The sequence below is a fragment of the Aspergillus sydowii genome (genome assembly GCF_001890705.1).
Source record: "Aspergillus sydowii CBS 593.65 unplaced genomic scaffold ASPSYscaffold_2, whole genome shotgun sequence".
Lineage (NCBI taxonomy): Eukaryota > Fungi > Ascomycota > Eurotiomycetes > Eurotiales > Aspergillaceae > Aspergillus > Aspergillus sydowii.
In genome coordinates this window covers 773308-795184 of record NW_024467860.1, presented here as the reverse complement: position 1 = coordinate 795184, position 21877 = coordinate 773308, and the positions used below count along the sequence as shown (strand labels likewise).

The 21877-nt window shown below is 50.0% G+C and overlaps 6 protein-coding genes and 1 non-coding gene across 7 annotated transcripts; 3 read left to right on the top strand and 4 right to left on the bottom strand.

Moving 5' to 3' along the window:
* Positions 1-24: 24 nt before the first annotated feature.
* Positions 25-4755, bottom strand: ASPSYDRAFT_143165 (putative Rho guanyl nucleotide exchange factor; the record flags this gene model as incomplete). Its single annotated transcript, XM_040841318.1, has 3 exons — positions 25-573; positions 630-2467; positions 2526-4755. 3 exons carry the CDS (start codon positions 4753-4755, stop codon positions 25-27), a joined length of 4617 nt encoding a protein of 1538 aa, XP_040705795.1.
* Positions 4756-6176: 1421 nt separating this feature from the next.
* On the top strand, positions 6177-11266 carry ASPSYDRAFT_85681 (uncharacterized protein; the record flags this gene model as incomplete). Its single annotated transcript, XM_040851548.1, has 6 exons — positions 6177-9361; positions 9423-9765; positions 9819-10207; positions 10280-10386; positions 10452-10828; positions 10889-11266. 6 exons carry the CDS (start codon positions 6177-6179, stop codon positions 11264-11266), a joined length of 4779 nt encoding a protein of 1592 aa, XP_040705794.1.
* A 775-nt stretch (positions 11267-12041) lies between these two features.
* Positions 12042-14830, bottom strand: ASPSYDRAFT_145789 (mRNA splicing protein SYF1; the record flags this gene model as incomplete). The annotated part of the gene is made up of 5 exons (XM_040841560.1): positions 12042-12321; positions 12387-14398; positions 14448-14501; positions 14562-14678; positions 14741-14830. The coding sequence occupies 5 exons, from the start codon at positions 14828-14830 to the stop codon at positions 12042-12044; spliced, it is 2553 nt and encodes an 850-aa protein (XP_040705793.1).
* A 289-nt stretch (positions 14831-15119) lies between these two features.
* Positions 15120-16293, top strand: ASPSYDRAFT_85679 (H(+)-transporting V1 sector ATPase subunit D; the record flags this gene model as incomplete). The annotated part of the gene is made up of 8 exons (XM_040851547.1): positions 15120-15134; positions 15205-15317; positions 15371-15381; positions 15439-15764; positions 15812-15860; positions 15913-15922; positions 15983-16023; positions 16082-16293. 8 exons carry the CDS (start codon positions 15120-15122, stop codon positions 16291-16293), a joined length of 777 nt encoding a protein of 258 aa, XP_040705792.1.
* A 223-nt stretch (positions 16294-16516) lies between these two features.
* ASPSYDRAFT_195152 (U1A/U2B'/SNF family RNA-binding protein) lies at positions 16517-17575 on the bottom strand (the record flags this gene model as incomplete). Its single annotated transcript, XM_040843709.1, has 4 exons — positions 17497-17575; positions 17401-17407; positions 16999-17305; positions 16517-16917 (listed from the first exon to the last, which is right to left on the bottom strand). Exons 1-4 carry the CDS (start codon positions 17538-17540, stop codon positions 16517-16519), a joined length of 759 nt encoding a protein of 252 aa, XP_040705791.1. The 5' UTR covers positions 17541-17575.
* Positions 17576-17757: 182 nt separating this feature from the next.
* Positions 17758-21853, bottom strand: ASPSYDRAFT_195151 (tubulin-specific chaperone D). The gene is made up of 6 exons (XM_040843708.1): positions 21662-21853; positions 19075-21577; positions 18745-19024; positions 18326-18670; positions 18105-18270; positions 17758-18057 (listed from the first exon to the last, which is right to left on the bottom strand). Exons 1-6 carry the CDS (start codon positions 21833-21835, stop codon positions 17923-17925), a joined length of 3603 nt encoding a protein of 1200 aa, XP_040705790.1. The 5' UTR covers positions 21836-21853; the 3' UTR covers positions 17758-17922.
* Positions 17759-17829, top strand: ASPSYDRAFT_t48. The gene has a single exon. It is a non-coding gene; the product is annotated as a tRNA-Gly (tRNA).
* Positions 21854-21877: the final 24 nt, after the last annotated feature.

Sequence of the window (21877 nt, the reverse complement as noted above, 5' to 3'; positions counted from 1 at the left end):
ACTAAGTTGTGTTACTCGACGAAATCATTCAGCGCTCGCCTTGAGCAAAGCCACTGCTGCTTGCTGGGCTCGAAGGCCGCCAACTTCGCGTTTCAGTCTAAAGTTCTCTTTCTTTAACCTCCCAATCTCGTCCATTGCGGATGACAGCTGAGTCTTCAACGCATGCTCACCATCCCCAGTGCGGACCTCTTTGGCGAGTTTGCTCAGTTCCGAATTGAATCGACCATAGAGTGCTTCGTTCTCAGCACTAGCCTCGCGATACAACTCATCCAGCTTTTTGGCGCGCTTCTCGCTAACAACAAGGGACGACTCCAGGTCCTTCTCCATGGCAGAGGTTCGGTTGTGGAGATCGCCTGATAGGGTTTCGAACGCTAGTTCTAGATTCCGCATCCGGCCCGATAGGGCTGCCGCGCTTGTGTCATCGGAAGTGCCTTGAATTGTTGAATCTGTCTGTTGTCGAGTCGGCGATGGCCGAAATCCTCGAAGTTCCTGACCAATAAGCTCCAGCTCATCCTTTAAGCCTAGCTGAGCGATAGATTGTGCCTTTTTCTCGCCTTGAAGGCGGTCCCGGAGCTGTATACGGATTAGCAACGTGGGGAACGTTTACGGATTGGTATCTAAAAACGTACCTTCTGAGGACTTTGTAGCCGCAACCTCTGCGATTTGGTTAAAGACGATGAAGATAGCGGACGGGTTGTCTCCGACCCATTGATGTGCCCCGGTCGCTCTTTCATCACAGGGGCCTTGGAGCTGGGAAGTGCAGAGCTGCGTTTTGGTTCCAGATTAGGGGATACGGATTCTTCAATCCTCTTCCTCGGGGACCTGTCAATTGTGGAGTACTTTGGATCGACATTTTCTTTACGGCTTGGTGTGACTGGACGGACAGGTGATCGCCGGCTAGGTGAGCCCTGCCTTGGGGGTGGGCTACCCTTTAAAGGTGACGTGCTACGGTTGGTGGACCCTGAACCATGGCTAGTCTGAGGTCGAGCAGTCTTTGAAGGAGTTAGAAGATCGGTTTGTAGATTAGTCGAAGACGACCCAGGAGTTGTGGGACGGGCGGCTTGACTCGGCGACGGGTTAGAAACGTCTGTTGATGCCGTCCCTGGTCGCAAGTCGGATAGCGAGCTCCTTCGCTTTCGACGCACCCTCACTACACCGCTTCCCGATGTACTCTTTATTGAGGGTGGCGGGTCTTCTTGTGCACTTTCAGGTCGCCGAATATGCTCTTGTGATATAGAAGCACCAGAGCGATCGCGAGAGCCGGGGCGTAAAAGAGAGCTTAAACTTGTATCAAGGTCTATTGACTTTGAGCGTACTAACAATGAGCCCCTCGGTGTCCCCGGTTCTGAATCGTTGGGGCCTTTGTTTTTGCTGAGAGTTCTGAGAATTGAGGCAACCTTGCCTTCCCCAGAGTTTTCTCGGTGCATGCCGAAGCCAAAGCGCTTGCGGAAAGACGATGCGTTGGAACCAACGGAGCCTGAGCTTTGGGTGGTAGGTTTGGTCAGGTCACCAGTCAGGATTCCATCCAGTGACGAGCCGCTTGGGACGAACTCATCAAAAAGGTGGTCAAAGTCATCCACTAATCTATCTAGCAGAGACACATGTTGCATTGGATCACCCTCGATCGTTAAAATCTCCGCAAACGCGGCCGTCAAGGCGCCTCGGTCGCCATCACTTCCAGAAGCATCGAGAAGATCCGCAAGAAGGCGGATAAGTGAAGCGAGAGCGCGACGGTTCTGAGGGCTCATATCCGCAACAAATTTCCGAAAACATTCCTCAAATTCTCTAGGAAACATGGCGTCAAATTGGCTCTGGAGTATTCGCAAGCTGGGGGGATCTATAACCGGTCCCATGTGCTCTTTCCATGCGTTTGCCATAAATGTCTCAAAAGCCACAAACAGTGTGTCAACCGCTACCTCAGCTGCCGCCTGGAGCCTTGCTGGATCCTCCAGCAGCACGTTGTATAGCTCGTTAACTGATGACCGGTCCACATTGTCCCTTGTTCGAAGGGTACGCCCAACAATGTTCCCACTCCGAGATTGCAGCGCCAAAACATAGGCAGCAAATGCCTGTTCTAAAACTGTAAAAGGACTATCCGATACCTTGGAGGACGTCGTGCCTGCGACGGAATTTTTGACCGGAGTCTCCTCTTTTCCTGGGAATGAAGATGGCAAAGTATTGGACCGTGAAATGTTAGCTCGAGGAGGCGGCATTTTGGGAAATTCACCCTGTAAAGAGGCCGACCCAGGAGCTTTGGAACTTGAGGTGCTACTGTCTCGCGAATGCCCTCCACCCAGGAGATTTGCAATCAGTTTCGTTGGCGAAGGGGGGCGGAAGCCACGCGGGGTCTTAAACTGCCCTATAAGGTGTCCAGCGAGGTATTTGATTATAGCAAAATTGGAATGTACTAGGGACTCCGTCATGTGCCTGTTACGGGTGTCATGCAAGGGTTGAAGGATATTCAGCACTTTTCCAATTAGCAAATGAAACTTCGAGCCGAGAATTCAGCCAGGGGGGATACTCACAGCGTTTTGAAAGTACTGGAACGAAGCCTTCCACCGTAACGATGTCCGATGAGCCTGCACCTACTATCGAGTCCACATTAACCCTATATTGATCTTCGCCCACCAGAGAGACCGATATGATCACTTCCAAATCTGAATTCCCCAATGCCTGGCTGCAGAGCGCCCTTGGTGTATCAAAGACGACTTTGATTTTTGACGGCGCGGGCCGACTCGTCTCCACACCTTGTTCGTCTTCAAACACACTCGCGAGGATACTAAGGTTGCCAACGGTACCGGTTGGACTTCGGAGCGACCACTTTCCACTCTCTCTTTCTTTTTCGGAGAATCTTCCCTCGATCTTTGCTTTAATGATCTCCTCAACAATTCGACTCGCACGACCCCCATACATAGAGACTGGTTCTAAAGCCAATAGGTCCACAGAGGTGTTTTGATTAGGCTTCGACGCAACGGATGCAGGAGCAAGAAAGAGGATCCGGCCGCACGTGGATTGCATGCAGCGTACGGTGTGAAGATCATAAACTTGTACAACCCGAATCTCTGCTGAAGCCGCAAGCGGACCTGCAACACCTTGGGCCGTGGAAGACGCGTTATCTAGTTCGGCCATCAAGCCACGTGCCGTCATGCGACTCTCTGGGGCTTTCGATAAAAGCACAAGACAATTCTTGTATAGCAGCATGATCCCCGCATCCGAGTCAGCCTCTGGAGGATCCAAATGATATGGTGACGACAGCCCGTTGAAATCGACAGCGGTAATCAATCGGCCGGTGGGTAAAATAGTGGACGGCCATCCATCCACCAACTCCTTTAGTCGTCGAAAGCCTTGGTCGTGATTAGTAGAAGAAGGATCATCAAGTGAGCAGATGTCCTTGATTACGTCCCGCGCTTTTAATAGTGGGCGGACAGCGGGGTGTACCAAAGGAAGGCTGCTTGTCATCGTGTCGATCAATAGGCTGTATCGCGGGAGTCGTTGAACAGGTTCCATCAATAACGATCGCAGTTTCTGTTCCCCAGTCTCGTATACGCGCCTGGAAAAACTAGAGTTCTTGTCTCTCATGAACGAGTTCAATGTTTGGGTGAAGGCGTTATGGGCGCGCATATAATCTCCGTAGGGCTGGGAAAACTTTGGAACCCACTCGAGAAGTGCATTTGCAAATGCAACAGCGCCAATTGCATCTTGTTCGTCTTCGAGTGACCGGTGGGAAGTGGATGCCGGTAACTCGGTGTCCTCGGTAATGTCTGCAATAGCATCCCTTTCCGTATCCTCCAACACATTGCGAATGACGTCCAAGAAGCCCATATTCACATTGTAAATCTCATTCAAACATGGGGGAAACAGCGTAGCCAAGTCGGACTCGTTAGGACTAGTACTCGATGCCGATTTCCCTTGTGCTCTCGCGCGGAACTCCTCGGCCACTTCACATACAAGACTATACAGCTTGCTGACATATCTCTCCTCGGTATCTACTACCTCGCACATGGTCAGACGGAGCGACTGCTTCTGGTTCTGAGAGAAGACCTTGGACCGGCTGACATTGGTGGGTTGTGACGGGGCCCGTTTCAGCCTAGAGGTCGGCAAGAACATGGGTGCCCCCAAAGCCCGTATGAGAGGCGAATATTTTCCATAATTAACATCAACGGTATCTTCCGTGTCCGGAGACTCTCCATCGGCGTGGGCATCTTGTTCTGCTTGATCGGGAGATTGGATGGTCCCCGCAGGAAGCACTACATCGACATCGACCCATGGGATCTTGCGTTCCTGAAACGCGCCACGGATATCCCGCACAATATCGGCTGTATTCTCCACCTTTACCATGCGATTTGCTAGGTCGGCTGCGTGCATTTCATCGAACATCTTAGGGATTTGTCCCCCCGGCTTCCCCGCGCGAGCTAGAGCTTGCAAGCACTCCTTTGCCGGATCAGACAGCTCGGCGAAGTATTTCAGCATGCTGACGGCCAGAGCGCGACATACCTCGTCGCCTTGTTTATCTCTAGGGAGATGATTGACAGCGGCATACAGAGGCGCTGCGGGGGATACGGTGATACGCGGGTAGCTTTGGAAACCGGCGGGTGTCAATATATGCGCCTGGATGCGCGAACTGCTCACGGTTGCATTTGCGGTGGACACTGGCCCGTAGAAGACAAATACAGACGATAACGAAGGGTCCGAGACATGGTATAGGCTGAGCTGGTCCAAAGGCAGGTCCGACGGGGCACACGAGGGGGTCGCCATGGTGGCCGATGGGGAAGGTCAAAGCGGCGCGGCGCGCGCACAACGATGATGAGGCGCTCGAGCGGGAGGGAAAGAGCGAAGGATTCAGAAAAGGTCGTTATTAGATTAGTAGATGTAAGGGCGAACAGAGAAAAGTGAGGGAAAGAACTGAAGAGACCAGGGAACTACCTTGGAGGTAGCAGCCCAAAGGTCAGCTGTGGAGAGAGAGCGACAGGAGAGTACCCATCCAAGGTTAGAGAAAGAAAAACATAGAAAAAAGGATGGGGAACATGATAGAGAAGGACGAGTAGTTGTTATTATGACCAATAGGCCTGACAAGAAGGAGAAGTGTCAATTGAGAGAGTGAAACGTCCTCATGCGATGGCAGCCGAAAGAGAGCCCCTCCATGGAGGCTGACTAGAACGGTGGCAACGAGAATGAGGAGACGGAGAAAGAGCGAGAAAACAAGGGATCAGTCGCACAGCACAGGCTCCTCTGCCGAAACAGAACACTGGGGAGACCCTAAGACTCTGAGTTAATCGAGGGCGCTGGGGATGGAGTTGGTAAAAAGGTTGTTGTTGTTGTGCCGGTGATTTGTTGTGGTCGAGCTGCAGCAGCAGATGATTTGCGCCCACCCAGCATTAGCTGATGCAGTGGAGGACAAGAGAGGGGACACCCGAAGCAAGCACTGGCTTTAAGTAGATCTATTTAATTTACTCTGTTGAGATCTAGTCTAACGTGAATCCATCCTGGCCCAATTCCATTCGAGTCCAGAAAATCATCCACTCCAACACGTGTACTGCTGCTGCTGGTGGTCGCCCCCGTCAACGGATGCATCTGGGAAAAAGAAAATAAGAGAAGGGAAAATCCTGAAAGAGCTAAATACAGAAAATACTCGAGAAGACGGTGCACGCACCCCGGCCCTGCCTAACTATCATAATTCGCATCGTTATCCGATGCAAGGAGAGAGAGAGACTTTGGCCCTCGCGGTTTGTTTATCGGAGAGTTTGGGTGGAGAACCGAAGCTCAGCATCCAAGCATCACAACCACACCGCCGCTCGACCATGGATCAGTGGGACAATCCCGAACCTCAAACAGAACGGCAGGCCAAGATGCCGGCAGTCTCACTTAGATTGTTTGCCATTCAAGCATCTCCTCGAGCCTTATATTTAGATACTCGATCACCGGCCCGTCTGTTGGCTGCAGGTGGACGTATTATTCAGCGGCTGGAAGATAGAGACAGACTAAACCCAAATGGGTATTTACACGCTAGACCCGATCGGGAAAGAAGCCCTCTCCGCCTTTTTGCAGCTGCTGGAACCAACTCTTGAATTGTGTCCACATCGGCCCTGGTTGTATACAACTCCAATTACAAGGGCCATGATTTAGGTTTGTTCTTCTGCCGGGCACCCCCTAATCTCCGCCGCTCGCTTCTGCCCGTTATGTCGTCCTCGTCTTTACCCATCGCTGTTGACCCGGTCGCGCTGGTGACAACAGAATGCATCACGGTCACCTCGGCCATGCGAAAACATGCCCGATGGGCTCACTCCTCTGTCGCCGCCATTCTGGGCAGCGGCACGGTCTCCCGTGTCTATGACCGCGAGGCATCTGCTCCCTCCAGCCCCCGTGGTGGGAACACACCTACTCGACCGAGGTCGAGGCTCTCCTCCGCAGACGATGATCACGTCCTCGCCAATCGGTGGGGACTGAGGGGAAAGAAAGGCAAAAGCATACAGGATAACCCTCTAATATCTGCCTTCACTCGACTACGAAGTGACCTCAAAGATTGCAAAGATGTCAAGACTTTCGACGCCCCCGCCTTGCTACATCCGTTCCTTCAGGTCGTCCGCTCCTCTTCGACCTCCGCTGCTATCACCTCCCTTGCCTTGCTCGCCTTGACCAAGTTCTTCTCCTATAAGATCATCGATCGCAACTCCCCCAGAATCTCCATGGCCATGCAACTGCTGTCCGCAGCGATCACCCACTGCCGGTTCGAAGCTAGTGATTCCTCCGCCGATGAGATCGTTTTGCTGAGGATCCTGAAATTGATGGAGGGCATGTTGTCCGGACCGGAGGGCGAACTTCTGGGAGATGAGAGTGTATGTGAGATGATGGAGACAGGTTTGAGCATGTGTTGTCAAGTCCGCCTTTCGGAGGTTCTCCGGAGGTCTGCCGAAATAGCTATGGTCAATATGTGCCAGGTTATATTTATGCGACTGTCCGTATTGGACTCTAATTCAGAACCGCTCGACCTTGATATTCGGCAACCGGCGCATTCGAATGAGGTTGAACGAACAAACTTCAAGATGGACCCCTCCGTCGACGGAAACACCGTCGCTTCTCAGCATCCCTCTGCCATGGGCTCTGACACAGCTGTCACGGATCGCGAGCACGCCAGCTCTGACGGTCCCTCTGATCAAGCACTGAACGGGGTTGCAGTTGCTGCTCCACCAAACCCGGAGGATGACTCGGGCCCCGAAGTCAAGCCCTATTCCTTGGCTTCCATTCGAGAACTCTTTCGCGTACTCATCGATCTTTTGGACCCAGACAACCGGCAACATACTGACCCGATGAGAGTTATGGCGCTGAGAATAATTGATGTTGCTTTAGAAGTTGCAGGGCCCTCGATTGCCAGGCACCCTAGTCTGGCATCCTTGGCACAAAACGACCTCTGTCGTCACCTGTTCCAACTCGTCCGATCCGAAAGCCTAGCAATTCTCACTAGCTCTCTCAGAGTTGCTGGCACTTTGATTCTGACATGCCGTCCTGTCTTGAAACTTCAACAGGAGCTCTATCTATCATACCTAGTTGCATGCCTTCACCCGCGGGTAGAAATACCAAGGGAACCGGGCATCAACCCTGCTTTGTATGAGGGAGTCCCCCAGGCGCCTAAGGTCGTGAAACAACCTCCTTCGCAGACTACTAGCGGACGATCCACGCCCGTCGCAGTGAAGGATCGACAAAAGCTTGGTCTAGAAGGGGGTTCCAGAAAACCCGAGACGAGGGAAGCAATGGTTGAAAGCATTGGCGTACTGGCACGGATTCCAAGCTTTATGGTCGAGCTCTTCGTGAATTATGATTGTGAAGTTGATCGAGCCGACCTCTGCGAGGACATGATCGGGTTACTTTCTCGGAGCGCATTCCCTGATTCAGCGACGTGGAGCACCACTAATGTGCCACCACTGTGTCTGGACGCACTTCTGAGTTATGTACAATCCATTTACGATAGACTTGATGAACCAGCTTTAACTGAGGGATTCCCATCTAACGAACAATTGAGAAAACGACGAAACACAAAGCGGATTATTGTGCATGGAGCTCAAAAATTCAACGAAGATCCCAAAGGTGGGATTGCCTATTTGGCGTCTCATGGTATAATTGAAAATCCGGATGATCCCGATCAGGTCGCGCGGTTTTTGAGAGGTACTACCCGGCTATCAAAGAAAATGCTCGGTGAATACATCTCGAAGCGATCCAACGAGAGCCTTCTCAATTCCTTTGTCGATCTACTGGAGTTTTCTGGCAAGTCTGTGGTTGATGGGCTTCGAGACTTGCTTGGTGCGTTCCGATTGCCTGGCGAATCTGCCTTGATTGAACGAATTGTCACCACTTTCAGTGAAAAATACATTGAAAAGGCCCAGCCCTCAGAGGTTGCTGACAAGGATTCCCTCTTTGTCCTGACTTACGCCATTATCATGTTAAACACTACTCTCTACAATCCTAACATGAAGGCTCAGAGCCGCATGTCTTGTGAAGACTTCTCCAAGAACTTACGGGGCCTGAATGCAGGTCAAAACTTTGCCCCGGAATTCCTGGAGGAGATCTACGATTCTATTAAGCAAAACGAAATCATCTTACCTGATGAACACGATAACAAGCACGCATTCGACTATGCATGGAGGGAATTGCTGACGAAGTCAAGTACTGCTGGAGAACTTGTCACCGGTCAAACCAACATCTACGATGCAGACATGTTTGCGGCTACCTGGAAACCTGTAGTCGCGACTCTATCATATGTCTTCATGTCCGCCTCTGATGATGCTGTGTATTCTCGCGTGGTCATGGGTTTTGACCAGTGCGCTCAAATAGCTGCACGCTATGGGTTGACTGATGCACTTGACCGGATCGTCTTTTCTCTTGCTTCAATCAGCACGCTTGCCACGAGTAGCCCACCTAGTACCGCTCTCAACACCGAGGTACAGGCTGGCAAGAGGAGTGTCATGGTCAGCGAGCTGGCCGTGAAATTTGGTCGAGATTTTAGGGCACAGTTAGCCACCGTTGTGCTCTTTCGAATTCTAACAAATAATGAGGGTTCAGTCCAGCAAAGTTGGTCTCATGTTATCCAGATACTCCGAAACCTATTCATCAACTCTCTCATTCCGCCCTTTGATTCTACACTGAATGCCAACCTCGACATTGCCCCGATCCCTCTGCAGCCGCCATCGCAGGTTGTAGATCGTGACGGGCGAGGCAACGATACAGGACTGCTATCCGCCTTTACATCTTATCTATCCAGCTACGCAGCCGATGATCCTCCGGAGCCATCAGATGAAGAGCTTGATAACACACTTTGTACTGTAGACTGCGTAAGCGCATGCTCAATCGACGAGCTTCTCTCGAATATCAGGTGAGACGCATCGAACTTCTAGGCCTGAATGCCTATACTTACGGTTTTCTTTTCTTGTTAGGTCTCTCCCCTTGGACGCTGTGACGAAGATAGTGGAGTCGCTACAAGCTCAGTTGCCCGAAGAGAGTGCCCCAGCGGTCATTGTCGTTAAACCGGAACGACCACTTCCGTCTACGAGAGCAAATACCGGGCCAGACTCAAGTCAAGGTCAATATGAACCTGGAATGATGTACCTGCTAGAATTGACCGCAATTCTTACGCTTCGAGACCGACAAACAATTGAAAGCCTCGGTGAAGGCCTTCTTGCTTCTTTACAAGGTTTCATTCGCGATGCTAGGAATCTCCACCCTTTGGCATTATCACGAGTGGTGACTTATCTACTGAACTTGCTTCGGTTAAGCCATGTATGAACCCTTAACTCATTAATCGGGTCGCTTACGTGCTAACTGCTCACCAGGATCAGCCTTTCACCCGTGTTCCTGTCATTCTTCATGGCATTTCTAGCTTCGACCAAGACACGCTAGAGCGTGTCGCCGTACCTATCGTCAAGGGACTCTCGCGCTGCGTCTTTGACGGCAACCTTCTGCGGAATGAAATAACTGTATCGCCGGACTTCTGGTCCATCCTACAACGCTTGCATCAGCACAAGGACGCGGCGCCCTTGGTGTTTAGTCTCCTGAAGGCCATTGTCGATTCAAACCCTCCTATCGTGACGGCTGACAACTACGAGTCTGCTGTCGCCCTTGCAAATGAGTTTATAAGTGCGGGCAGCGTAGGCTATATTGAAGAAAGACACAGGGACACTCTTGCACGACGCTCCAAAGGTGTCAAGCAACCAAAGCAAAGGTTCGCCATTAAGCTACCCTCACTCCACCTGCTTCTTACCCAATTCATTTCCATGCTAACCCGCCTCTACAGTGAAAATGAAGTCGTTTCGCGCGGTGTGACCGCTATTGGCCTCATATACCATCTTACCGGCCGAGCTCCAACTCTGATCAAACAATCACATTTAGAGGATGGCGAAGGTTTGTATTCCGTCATCATACAATAAATATTCATGAGTGACCGTGGGCTAATTATAAAAATCCAGCTTGGTCAGCATACTGGTCACCAATTTTCCACTCTCTGACTTCCCAGTGTACCAACCCTTGTCGAGATATCCGGCACCACGCTATATCGACTTTACAAAGGTCACTTCTATCTGTTGACATTGGAGCCGATAAGGAATGGACAGCGATTTTTGATCAAGTCCTTTTCCCTTTGATCTTACGGCTACTGAAGCCCGAAATATTCCATTCAGACCCACGTGGGATGGGTGAAACCCGCGTTCAAACGGCGACCTTGGTGTGCAAGATCTTCTTGCGTTATCTCGATCAACTTCCGAACGCGGAGGGCATGCCAGAATTGTGGCTCAAGATCCTCGATATTCTTGACCGAATGATGAACAGCGGTCAGGGAGATAGTCTCGTAAGTTCCCTCTTCTCCTTGGACTTAACCGGTATTACACGATATCTAACCCCCGCACAGGAGGAGGCCATTCCGGAAAGCATCAAGAACATAATCCTAGTCATGGCAGACCAGGGCCACCTTGTCCCGCCATCCCAAAATGCCAGCAAGGAAAGTATCTGGACCGAAACAAAGAAACGCCTAGAGCGGTTCTTGCCTGATCTTTTCAAGGAAATCTTTCCCGACGCACCTAAGGAAACACCGCCAGTCTCAAAACCTGCTTCCCCTCTACCCACCACCCCCGCTGAACAGCCTTCGGAAAACACGCCAGGCGATAAGGAAAAGGAGAATGAACATGAAGCCCAACCTGAGAACGAAAACGAAAACGGAAAGGACAACCAGGCAGTCTTTGAAGCCCCGAAGGCTGAAGATGAGAAGACCGAATCTGAACAGTCTTAATACTTTGACCTAGGAAGGGCGGTGGAGTTAATATTTGAACGAATACCTATGCATATGAGTCACTTTGTTCATTTAAATACCTTGGGCATTTATAGCGTGGACAGCCATGTTTTTACTTAGATCTATTCAGATCGAGACGTGTAAATATACTGTATCTTTGTTGTTGTAGTGTTTATGCCCATAGAATACTATGATATATATAAGTAATCGACTTGATTTGGGTAGGTTGTTTTCGTTCCAACCTAGTGTCGCATTCATACTTCTAGTATATGCAATATGTAAGCAATTCAAACCCTTCTAAAATAACATAGATGAGAACGGAAATCCTTCTACAGACTACAAGAAGCATAATGCTTTAACGACTCCAGTTAAACATCAGAAATCCTCAATAATCATTTCATCTATACACAGAACGCCATTGCGTTGAAGAAGATAGGTATCGCAGATTCATCAAAAGAATGACTTGACTTGCACAATAAGACAAGATTGAAAGGATCAGGAGATAAAACATAGGAGATCAATATAGGGTACAGAAAGACAAACACAAAGCACACCCTTGTCTAGGTGTTCGAGATGATATATTGATCTATTGAGTACAGCCGCTGTGGACAGTTAGGTAGTGGTTATGGTAGTAGATAGATAGGTAGAAGGTTTAGACAATCGTTGGCGCGTGATTATGTTTGTTTTGGCGTGGTAAGTGGTACCGAAAGTGAACGAAACAAAGGGATTGACTCTGCTCGCAGTGGCAGCGTGATCGAGAGACAAGAGAAGATCTCTACTCCGCATCCATGTCTTCGTCATCGAGATCGATGGCGTCGGGATTCGCTGGAGCAGCGGCCGCAGGTGCTTGGTTGACAGGAGGGCGATTGCCACCTTCAGGTCCGGTACTGGCTGCAACGAAGCCGACAGGTGCACGGGCTTGGCGTTCCAACGCCGCCATGGCATCTGCTGTGGTTGCGTCCATTTCTTCCCCTCCAGTGTCCGGTTCAGCTTCCCCTTCACCCTTTTGTTGACCGCGGGCGATGGCCTGGGACGCAATGAAGCTGACGTCGGTGCTGTATCGGATTGGTTAGTATGGTGCGATAACAGTAGAGCAAGGATTGGGACTGGGGTTACATACTTGTATTGCGCTTGGACACTTCGCTTGATACGAAGCATTTCCTTGAAGGTGTCTTCGTTCCCGTGCTGGACTTCGAAAGCTTCCCATTTCTGCCAGAATGGCGCATTGGTGCGCGGATCGCAGAATTGAGACGCATGGCCATAAATAGCACGTGCGCGATCGATTTCGCCCAATCTCCTTTCCATCTCGGCGAACTTGAGGCACATTTCCTTGGCCTCTTGATCAGGCAAAGCGGCAATACCTCGCTCGTAGATCGGCCGCGTAGACGGCAATCCGAAGTTGGAGGCGGACTTGGTGATGTAGAACTCGAACATTTCAAGGCGGTCTTCATCAGAGACAGCCCGTGTGGCACGTTCGTAGATTCGCATCGCGTGTCGAGCCAATCCCCGCTCCTCTTCCAGGTTTCCGTACATCAAATAGAGCGGTTTGGCAAACTTGGGAGGGCAGCCATCGAGCGCCTGCTCAAATAGATCTCGCAAACGCTCGATACCAATCTTTCGATCAACAGCTTTGGTAAGATAAAGATTCCAAAGTTCGAACGCAACTGGATAGGTGAAGAGGTCCAGGCCTCGTTCATATACTTTAAACGAATCCTCGAAATATTTGTGTTCCTCAAGAAGGTTGGCGTAGTTGACAACGGTCTGCGGAGTGGCAATTCGCAACTCGAAGATCCTTTCATACACCTTCTTCGTCTCCTCTATCGATGAGACACTCTCCACAAGGTCGACATAGAAACTCCATAGCTTCCAGCTCTTGTGAACGCGTTGCTGAGGGGAGAGCGTCTCGTCGAAGTAGTCAACGGTCGATTTCTTGGGCGCTTGCGTTGCCTTGCCCATGATCTCAACCGCTTTATCGAAGTTTTCGCTACGTAGCTCCATCTCTGCCCACTCGCACCATGTTTCTGCGAGTTCCGCAACTGATTTGAAAGGAACTTTCACGGCTTTCTCAAAGATAACCCGTGCAGGGCCCAAGTCTTCACCGCGCTCGTAGAATTTCGCGTAGTTGACCCAGAGCTCCGAAAACTTGCCAACAGCTTTTTTGGGGTTGATGGCTGCTATTGCAGCGGTGTATGTTTGGACAATTTCCACGTTGTTGTCACCCCAAAGAGCCACCCTCTTTTCCCATTCAATGACATTGTTAGGATTTTGCCTTAGTAGCACGTCATTGACCAAAAACGGCCGTCGATCCATAAGCTGTTCAAATCTGAGCATCCGAAGATCAAGATCGAAATCGGCTTCCTCATCAGCTTGGTTATTATCAGTCCGAACGGCGGCAGCTTCCATCAGGTTGCCTATGATGGATTCTTCGAATTCGACATAAGAATCAAATACAAGGGTGAAATCGCGAACTGTCATGACTGTCGTTATGCCCTCCTCAAAGACATCGCGTGCCTTCTCGAAGTTGCCTTTCGTGATCCAGTAAGTTGCCAGTCCGGCCCAAAGTTTACCTTTTTGGTCTGGAAATCGATCAATGCCGCTGCGGAGAATCGCGTTCACATCAATTCCAGACTGAGGCCCTGTCTCGATTTTCTTCGCTTTTGAGACTAGCAAATCCACCATTTCAGTGAACAGCTGGAAGTTACTCTTTCCGTCCCGCGACTGAAACCTTGGGTCGTTAAGAATCCCCATGTAGCGCTTCACGGCATCGGTATACTGGCCCATCTCCACAAGGATGTGGATGTATTCCTCTGCATTTTCTGGGTGGATTTGCATGTATCGAGCCCAAATCTTCACTGCAGTTTGACCGGAAGCAGAGCGTGCGAAAGCCTTGTATAATTTCCAGACCCGGTTGTGCTGAGTTACCGGCAACGCTCGCAGAGCACGATCGAAAGTTCTCCTAGTTTGTGTAACGAGCGGTTGTTGAAGCATGAAGGAGAGGTACATCTCCCATATCCGAGGCATTTTGTTGAGCAGGATCAACGCACGCTCAAACAGTGCGTTGACCTTCTGAAACTCGGCCCGATATTTGGTTGCATTGCGGTTCTTAAGATGTCTCGTTCGAAATTCCAAGTACTATAAAAATCCGTTAGCATATTCCTCGCGGCATCAGAATTTTAAATACCATCTTCCAAAGCTTATAGGACCTCGGGAGCTGTTTACAAGCACGCTCTAAAACCTGTCAAACGTTTAGTACGTTGCGAAAAAAGAAAGCAGTGAGCATGAGAGTGTCACTCACGAAGGCCTGCTCATAAAGCGTCCCATTTTGCTGTTTGTAATCGATGTACGCAAGCCATGGCTTGATGCTGCCGGGATTCCGAAGGAGATCCTGCTCATACACGTTGTCATTATCGGCCTAATATATTAATTATCATGTTAGCAGTTATTTCCCATTCACCGCGGTGCCCTTTTACTTACAATCAGGTACAAATCTGGCCGGGAGGCCGAAGATCGATCCATCTCTGCGTGTTGCCGGTGGGATCTCGGGGGCAAAAGCGTCCCTGGCATTGCGCCACTCAATCGAGCGGGACCGACTCACACGGTCAACACGTATTCGCAATAAAAAGTGGTGGCATGAACGGGAAGGCCTTCTCGTCGCGTCGTGAGGAAACCGACAAGCGCTTCGCCGACGAAGTTGGGAGCGGTATCACGTGACGGCTGTCATGCGGGCCTCAGGCCACGAGCTGGCCCAAGCTTCTTCTCATTCCGGTGATGTTATCGACATGTCCCCCTCCGCCTTTGGACCGCTATCATTGCTTGCGCCTCTCGTTGAATTCCGTTCCCGGATACCAGAAAAATGTCCGGAGCAGTGGTGAGTCGCTTGTTGCTGTACTACCCAGATTATTTTGGGAGCTCTTATTGATATGCTGGTTTCTATATAGGGCCGTGAGGCGGTCTTCCCGACCCGTCAGTCGCTTGGGTTGATGAAGAGTAAACTAAAGGGCGCGGAGACTGGCCACAGTTTGCTGAAGAGGAAAAGTGAAGCTTTAACAAAGTAAGTTCTTGCTATATAAATAATCATCTATCTGATACCAACACGTTTTATAGGCGTTTCCGCGGTATGCATACTCATCCATCGACCTCTCCGCATCACCCACGCTAATACGGATATCCAGAGATAACCCGACGAATCGATGAAGCCAAACAGAAGATGGGACGGGTCATGCAGGTTGCTGCATTTTCCCTGGCGGAAGTGAGCTACGCTGTTGGTGGTGATATCGGCTACCAGGTTCAAGAGTCCGCCAAACAGGCCCGATTCCGAGTACGGGCGAAGCAGGATAACGTTTCTGGTGTTCTGTTACCTCATTTTGAAAGCTACACGGAAGACTCCATCAACGACTTTGGCTTGACTGGTCTTGGAAAAGGTGGACAACAGGTACAGCGCTGTCGCGAGACTTATGCTCGCGCGGTAGAAACCTTGGTCGAACTTGCGAGTCTACAGGTATGGAGGCATATAGTAGTATACCGACAGCTGGCTAATTGGTATAGACTGCGTTCGTTATCCTTGACGAAGTGATCAAGGTTGTTAACCGAAGAGGTAAGCCTTCACTTCTATTCAAATGACGGTACCTATACTAACTCAATTCTAGTAAATGCTATGTGAGGGCTACCCCACTACTATAGTTTCCATGAATTCAACAGTTAACACAGTTGGCGCAGTGAACATGTTATCATTCCACGAACAGAAAACACCATCAAATGTCAGACTTTAACCCTCCTTGCCTTCACCGTCGTCTTCACACATACTAACCGCCATAGACATCAATTCCGAACTCGACGAGCTCGACAGAGAAGAGTTCTACCGCCTCAAGAAGGTGTCGGGCAAGAAGCAGAGGGATGTTGCAGCAGCTGATGCTGAAATTAAAGCCGCGCGCGAGAAGGAGGCCCAGCAACAATTGGGTGCTGCCACTGAAGAGCCAGAGGCGCCTGACGTTCTAGGGGAGCAAGAAGACACAGATGTTATTTTCTAGCATGTTGATTCCCATTTACTTGTATGTAGTCTATTCCCTGTTGGCATTTAAATGATTCTTGCCGTTTGCTGTTGTTTTAGATTCTTCGGCCTAAAGAAAAAGCCATACCATACATGCATGCATGTTAGAATTTCGCATACTCCATAGTTGCGATTAGGTAGCTCAAAACCATAAACCCAGCCACCAACGCCCATAAAAAAGAAATAAGACAACAATAAGCAGCTCATTGTCTCTGGAATGTAACCCGAATGGACTTCGCCTCCGGGCCCATCGGCATCCCCGATGTAGCCTCCTTCGCACTGATAGCGCCAGATTCGCTCTCGTACTCCACAAATGCAATTCCCTTTCTCCCCGGTACCAGTCTCACTTCCTGGAACCCTTCGAACCTTCCAAATACACTCATGAGAGTCTCCTGGTCCGCTGTATCGGGAAGATCCCGCAAGAATAGAATCTTGTTCGGAGGTAGATATTCGTCGGGGATAACGGCCGCCGCAGCGCCGGACGTGGGCTTGAGACCAGCACCCTTTGCTGTCTTGGCAGGGCGACCCGTGGCCTCTGGCGCACCGACTGGTGGGCGTTTTAGTTTCTTCTGCGCCTCTAGGGCTTCGTGCGCTTGTCGGCGCTCTGGAGTCTAATGTCAGTATATTGCACAACATCATACGTTAGGGATACCCAAGTGTATATGGGATAAGATGAAAGGAATACCCTTCTCTGCTAGCCTCCTCCGCTTGTGAGATTCTAACTCATCATCCCCTCCCTCTCTTAACACAGTCGCATCGCTCCTTGTCTTCGCGTAATCCAGGACCATTGGTTTATCGAATAAATCGAAGCCATTGATTTCGTCAATGGCACGGGTTGCGGAGTCGACATTGTCAAATACGATGAAGGCTTGTCCCTTGGCCTTGAGATTTTTCTTTGCGATGATTTCGAGGATCGTCCCGTATTCGGAGAAGAGTTCGGACAGCGCTTCTTTCAGTTCCTCGGGCTTTATGCGTTCTTCGAGATTGCGAACCTGCAGAGTGTTAACCGATGTGTTGGGGAAAAGAACGAAGATTTAAATAGGGTATTGAGGGGCCCCGGAGAAGGTTGGCTCGACACTCGACGTACGTAGACTCTGCGGAGAGCTATTAGCTGGGCTCGGTAATCACTGGAAAGGTTCCCGGTATGGAAGGGAGGTTTCCAATGGATGTGATAGGAACTTACGTGGGGTTGGGAGGGATACTGCTGGGAACCGGGACAGTGGCCATCTTTGCGACACGGTAGATGGATCGTCGCAGGCCGAATTTCCGTGCTTCAATGGGTGTTTTCTTTCGTATGTAGCCTGTCGCTCTCGCAGCCTCATGCAGCTTGATTTGCTTGCCGCTTTAGCAAAAAGTCATGTGACCCGGCTAGCTGGAATAGGGAATATGGATCTGGAGTGGGCTTTTGGTCTATAAATGCAAATTTAGAAACGAAATATCAGTCAGCATCATTGGTCTAGTGGTAGAATTCATCGTTGCCATCGATGAGGCCCGTGTTCGATTCACGGATGATGCACATTGAATTCTTTTTGGTCTTGTGTTTCTGGGATCCGACCCCCCTTTTTTTAGGCCTCTGGGACATATTATTTACCCATAATGCTATGAAATTTTATTTACATGTCAAAAGTTCTCTCACCTCCTCCACCCTACTCTTTAGCTTCGTTGGGTGACTCGCCCAATCTTCCAGCTTCACCAAGTCAAGGTTAGTTTCCATGAACAGGTATTCCGCCGCCGTGGTCCGAACCTAATGCCTGTTAGAAGAGCCCCGTGTTTGATACTAGCAGTGCGTACCCTTGGAAATGGATGAAGTAGCATCCCTGTGAGTTTTTTCAACACGTCAACTCGCACCTGTTCTAGTCTTGAGAGAGGTGCATATGCGCGGATTGCAGCTTCGAGCCTGACAATGCTCTGCGTCTTGAAATGGGCTTTCTGAACAAGGACGAACAATTTCCTCAAGCTAGGTAGTGTCAGTACTTTTCGCATGTCTCGCCAATGAGGGCAAGCTAACTGACCTTGGGTCCCGGAACTGAGGCGCGGACGCTACATAACCATCTAATAAGAACGCTGATGTTTCCAAAATTGGTATTGCGTAACGATCATCTGGAAGTTTCTCATTCAGGATAGTGAGCAAATCCTGGATAATAGCCGTTACTCTTTCGGGGTGTTCTTCAGCTGGGTAATTATTGATTTTCTGTATTAAAGCCGAGCGCGTGGAGCGAATGAGTCCCTCGGCTCCGGCAACCGCGGACGTCGCAAAGCCCTGGAATAGTGGAATCCGTAGCCAGTCGATTGCTTGCAGCTCTAGCAGTTGTACAAAGTAGTCGGTTGACGACACTTGACTGAAGTGCTCATAACGCCTGCTTCAGTTAGCATATTCATTGCGCCTAGCCCAGCATCTGCACATATACATAGATGCATTGCAGGTCCATACCTCAGCAATGGTGGAAAGGCACTAGCCGTCTCCCAGAAGGCCTGGAGGCAGAGCCAAGCTTCAAGACGGACTTTGTCCAACTTCTCTGCTGCAAGACGGCAAAGGCAGCCGACGATGTCTTGGACGTGCGACTGGTTGGTAATGCTACTCTTCCTTTGAAGAGCGATTTTGGCGGCCTGGATACCTTCCAGCCTAACCAAAGAGCCAATATCACCTCGTCTATCAGTCGTGTAGTCGTTTAGGAACCCGACAAGGCTATTTGCGATACTTTCGGTCACATCTGTGCTTTAGTTAATACCACTTTCCTGCGGTTTCCGAGGAGCTGCATACCTATATGCGGCATAACTCCGAAGGCGAAGCTCTTAACGGCTACCACTCGTTTCTCAATTAACTCCTCCTTTTCGGCACACCGAATGAGCTCCTCAATCACAACTTGCCGGGTGGCATCCGTTGGGTTAAGCTCGCTGAATAGGGAACCAAGAATGGAGATATGACCTCTACCAGTAGGCAAGTTCCGAGTTGTGCGGATGTGCGAAACCCACCCTTGCATTAATTCGTCCTGTTTCAATGGTGTTATAAGGTACCACAATTGCGAAATCGCTCTTGACGAAGTTTCTATAGAAATATCGTCATTCCTAGAGAGGCAGAGCATAAGCACCTTGCAGGTTTCCTCGAGAAGAGCGGGCGAAGGCTCGTAGCTTTGGTGCTCTTTGAGGTGAGAGGATGATTTAGAAAGTGATGATATTAGACATGAAGACGCTTCAGCAGTGAGCTCTGGACGAGAAATCTGGAGAGTTAAGTCGTCTTTAGTGGGCCCGATCGGCGAGCCAAAGATTTCCCAGAATGTAGATATCTGTCTAGCAGCGTATTGTGAACCTTCATCAGACTTGATTGTAGACGCCTCAAAAGAATTGAAAGCATCGATCACTGAAGAAATGGCAAGAAAGCACCCATGGCGTGTCTCAACATCGCTGCGGGGAATACTGTAAAGCCTATCTAGTAGTTTCTGAAGGACGACGCGCACAGACTTGCTGGCTTCCTGTGTGCTTAATTCTCCAATAGCCTTTGCTGCGTGTCTTCTAGATTCAGCATCGGCTGAGCCAATGCCTCTCCACTGCATCAACGATTCGAGAAGCGGGCTCCAATACTGGGAGCTAAGAGAAACGGTCTCTTTCGCAACCTCAATCATCGCTCTTGAGCGCCGGGCCACGGCGTGATAGTCCACTACCTGGACAATAGGGATCCCTTCCACAATTGTATTGGGATGGCGGCCGATGAGTTCTTGCAGGGCAGCAGAAGCACCTCTTCGGATATTGCCAGACGGGTCCACGCAAGCGGCACAAACAAGTTCGATGGCAAGCATTTGGAGAACGTTGACCCCCGCTTGGGCGGTGGAGGAGTATATTGCTTGCCTGTTAATTGCAAGGAGTTCCTGCGTTGTGTATTTGCGGGATATTGCCCATATACCAAAGCACGCGGCATCCCGAACGCCAGTCCCGACGGAAGTTCCAGTGGACGACCTCTGTTCGAAATCTAATCCAGATACAAGGGGTTGCAACACATTAGGAAGTTGATGGGTTGGAGGTGCATGGCGGAATAATAAATGGCCTAATGTGAGGATTAGGCCTTGCCATCTTTGAGCGTCGACAGCACTTAGATTGCGTTTCAAAGTGCTTGTTCCAATTCGCCTTGCCTCAGCAGGCGTTATTATAGTAGCGTCGCTTTTCTCATACAGGATATTCTCTCCCAAGGAGCCAGTGACAGCCTCAATGACTTCAGTCGCCATGTCCGGGTCCAACTTCAGGGTCACAATACTGAGCGCCTTGCTCGCAGAAAACCTTACAGGAGTATCCTTGTCCGCGAGAGCTGTCAAGAAATGATCAATCGCATCTTCTAGGATAGAAGAAACCTGGTCATCAGATACTAGACTGCTGCTTTTCTCAGCAAGTAAAAGAGCCATGACGGTTATAGACCGAAGGATTTTGATGATGATCTTTCGGGCTAGAGCAGACGCCAAAATTGCCTGAGATACTTCGCCATTGCCTTGTACAATACTCATTGTCTGTCTAAAAACAGGGACGATGAGAGGCGCGAGGTCCTCGGCTTGGCCGGATCCAGCCAAACGCGCAAGAAACGATAGCACGCCGATGTATGCGTAGACAACAGAGGGATCAGAACCGCTGGCAGGATGGATTACATTGAGCGCCCAATCGGTGAGATTTGTCAACATCCCAAGCGCTTGCATATCTCGGCGCAGGACGAGGCGTGCAAGTAGCATTGTTGCGGCTTCACGCTCCTTCCCTGCTACATTGATATAAGCCAACGCAACAGAAAGAAGAGAGGTGGCCACCGCCGGTGTTTGCGGCGGCAATCGTTCAGTCGGTCCAGTTACTTGGTATGGGTTTGGTATATCGTCGGATGACATCGAAGACAGGTCAAAAGGTGCAAGCAATAAGTGCGAGAGCCATATAAGCAGCACATAGCGCTCCTCCCACACTAGTCGGCGTGGGATATCTTCAGAAAGAGCATGAGGGTCCTCTGATTGAGCCGAATCCCACTGAATGAAGGCTCGTAGCAAAGGGTCAAGGTATTTTGGTTCATTATTCAAGAACCTACTGATAACCTTGACCCCTCGTACCTTACAAAAGGTGTAAAGGAGCCTGCAAATAGCCCTTGGCAGAGGATACAAAGCTCTTGACTGGTTACCAGCCGATCTTACGGCATATTGTTTTTTATGCGTTAGCAGATATGACAACAGAGCATCAACTAAAGGAGGCAAAAGTGATTGCAGGTGTTGATCCAGCAACTGCGGCCATTCTTGGAAGGGTTCCAACTGACGACAATTAGTTAGCAGAGCCATAAAGACTAGGAATATATCCCGATCATGTAGTGAGGAAACCAGATCTTCATGACTTACAAGGTTGACCAGCCTTTCTGTTTTCGAAGCCAAAGTCCATCTCCGTGGGATTCTGACGCCTTTTTTGGTAGATTGTGGCTTCCAGAGCAAAGACGGCAGTTTGGCCGAAAATTCTTCGACAAGATCCCCAGAAGCACGCTGAAGCTTCACTTCTCGGGCATCAGCTGCATCCATGATGGAGTTAGGCCCTCATCGGAGAAAGGTCACAAGTAGAAA

What these genes read in the sequence shown, in the direction of transcription:
- ASPSYDRAFT_195151 (XM_040843708.1), bottom strand. Translation starts at nt 21,835, where the DNA reads ATGGATGCAGCTGATGCCCGAGAAGTGAAGCTTCAGCGTGCTTCTGGG. An exon ending in CGGAGTTATGCCGCATATAG is followed by an intron (nt 19,025 to 19,074) that starts GTATGCAGCTCC and finishes ACTAAAGCACAG; the next exon opens with ATGTGACCGAAAGTATCGCA. An exon ending in GCCTTTCCACCATTGCTGAG is followed by an intron (nt 18,671 to 18,744) that starts GTATGGACCTGC and finishes TAACTGAAGCAG; the next exon opens with GCGTTATGAGCACTTCAGTC.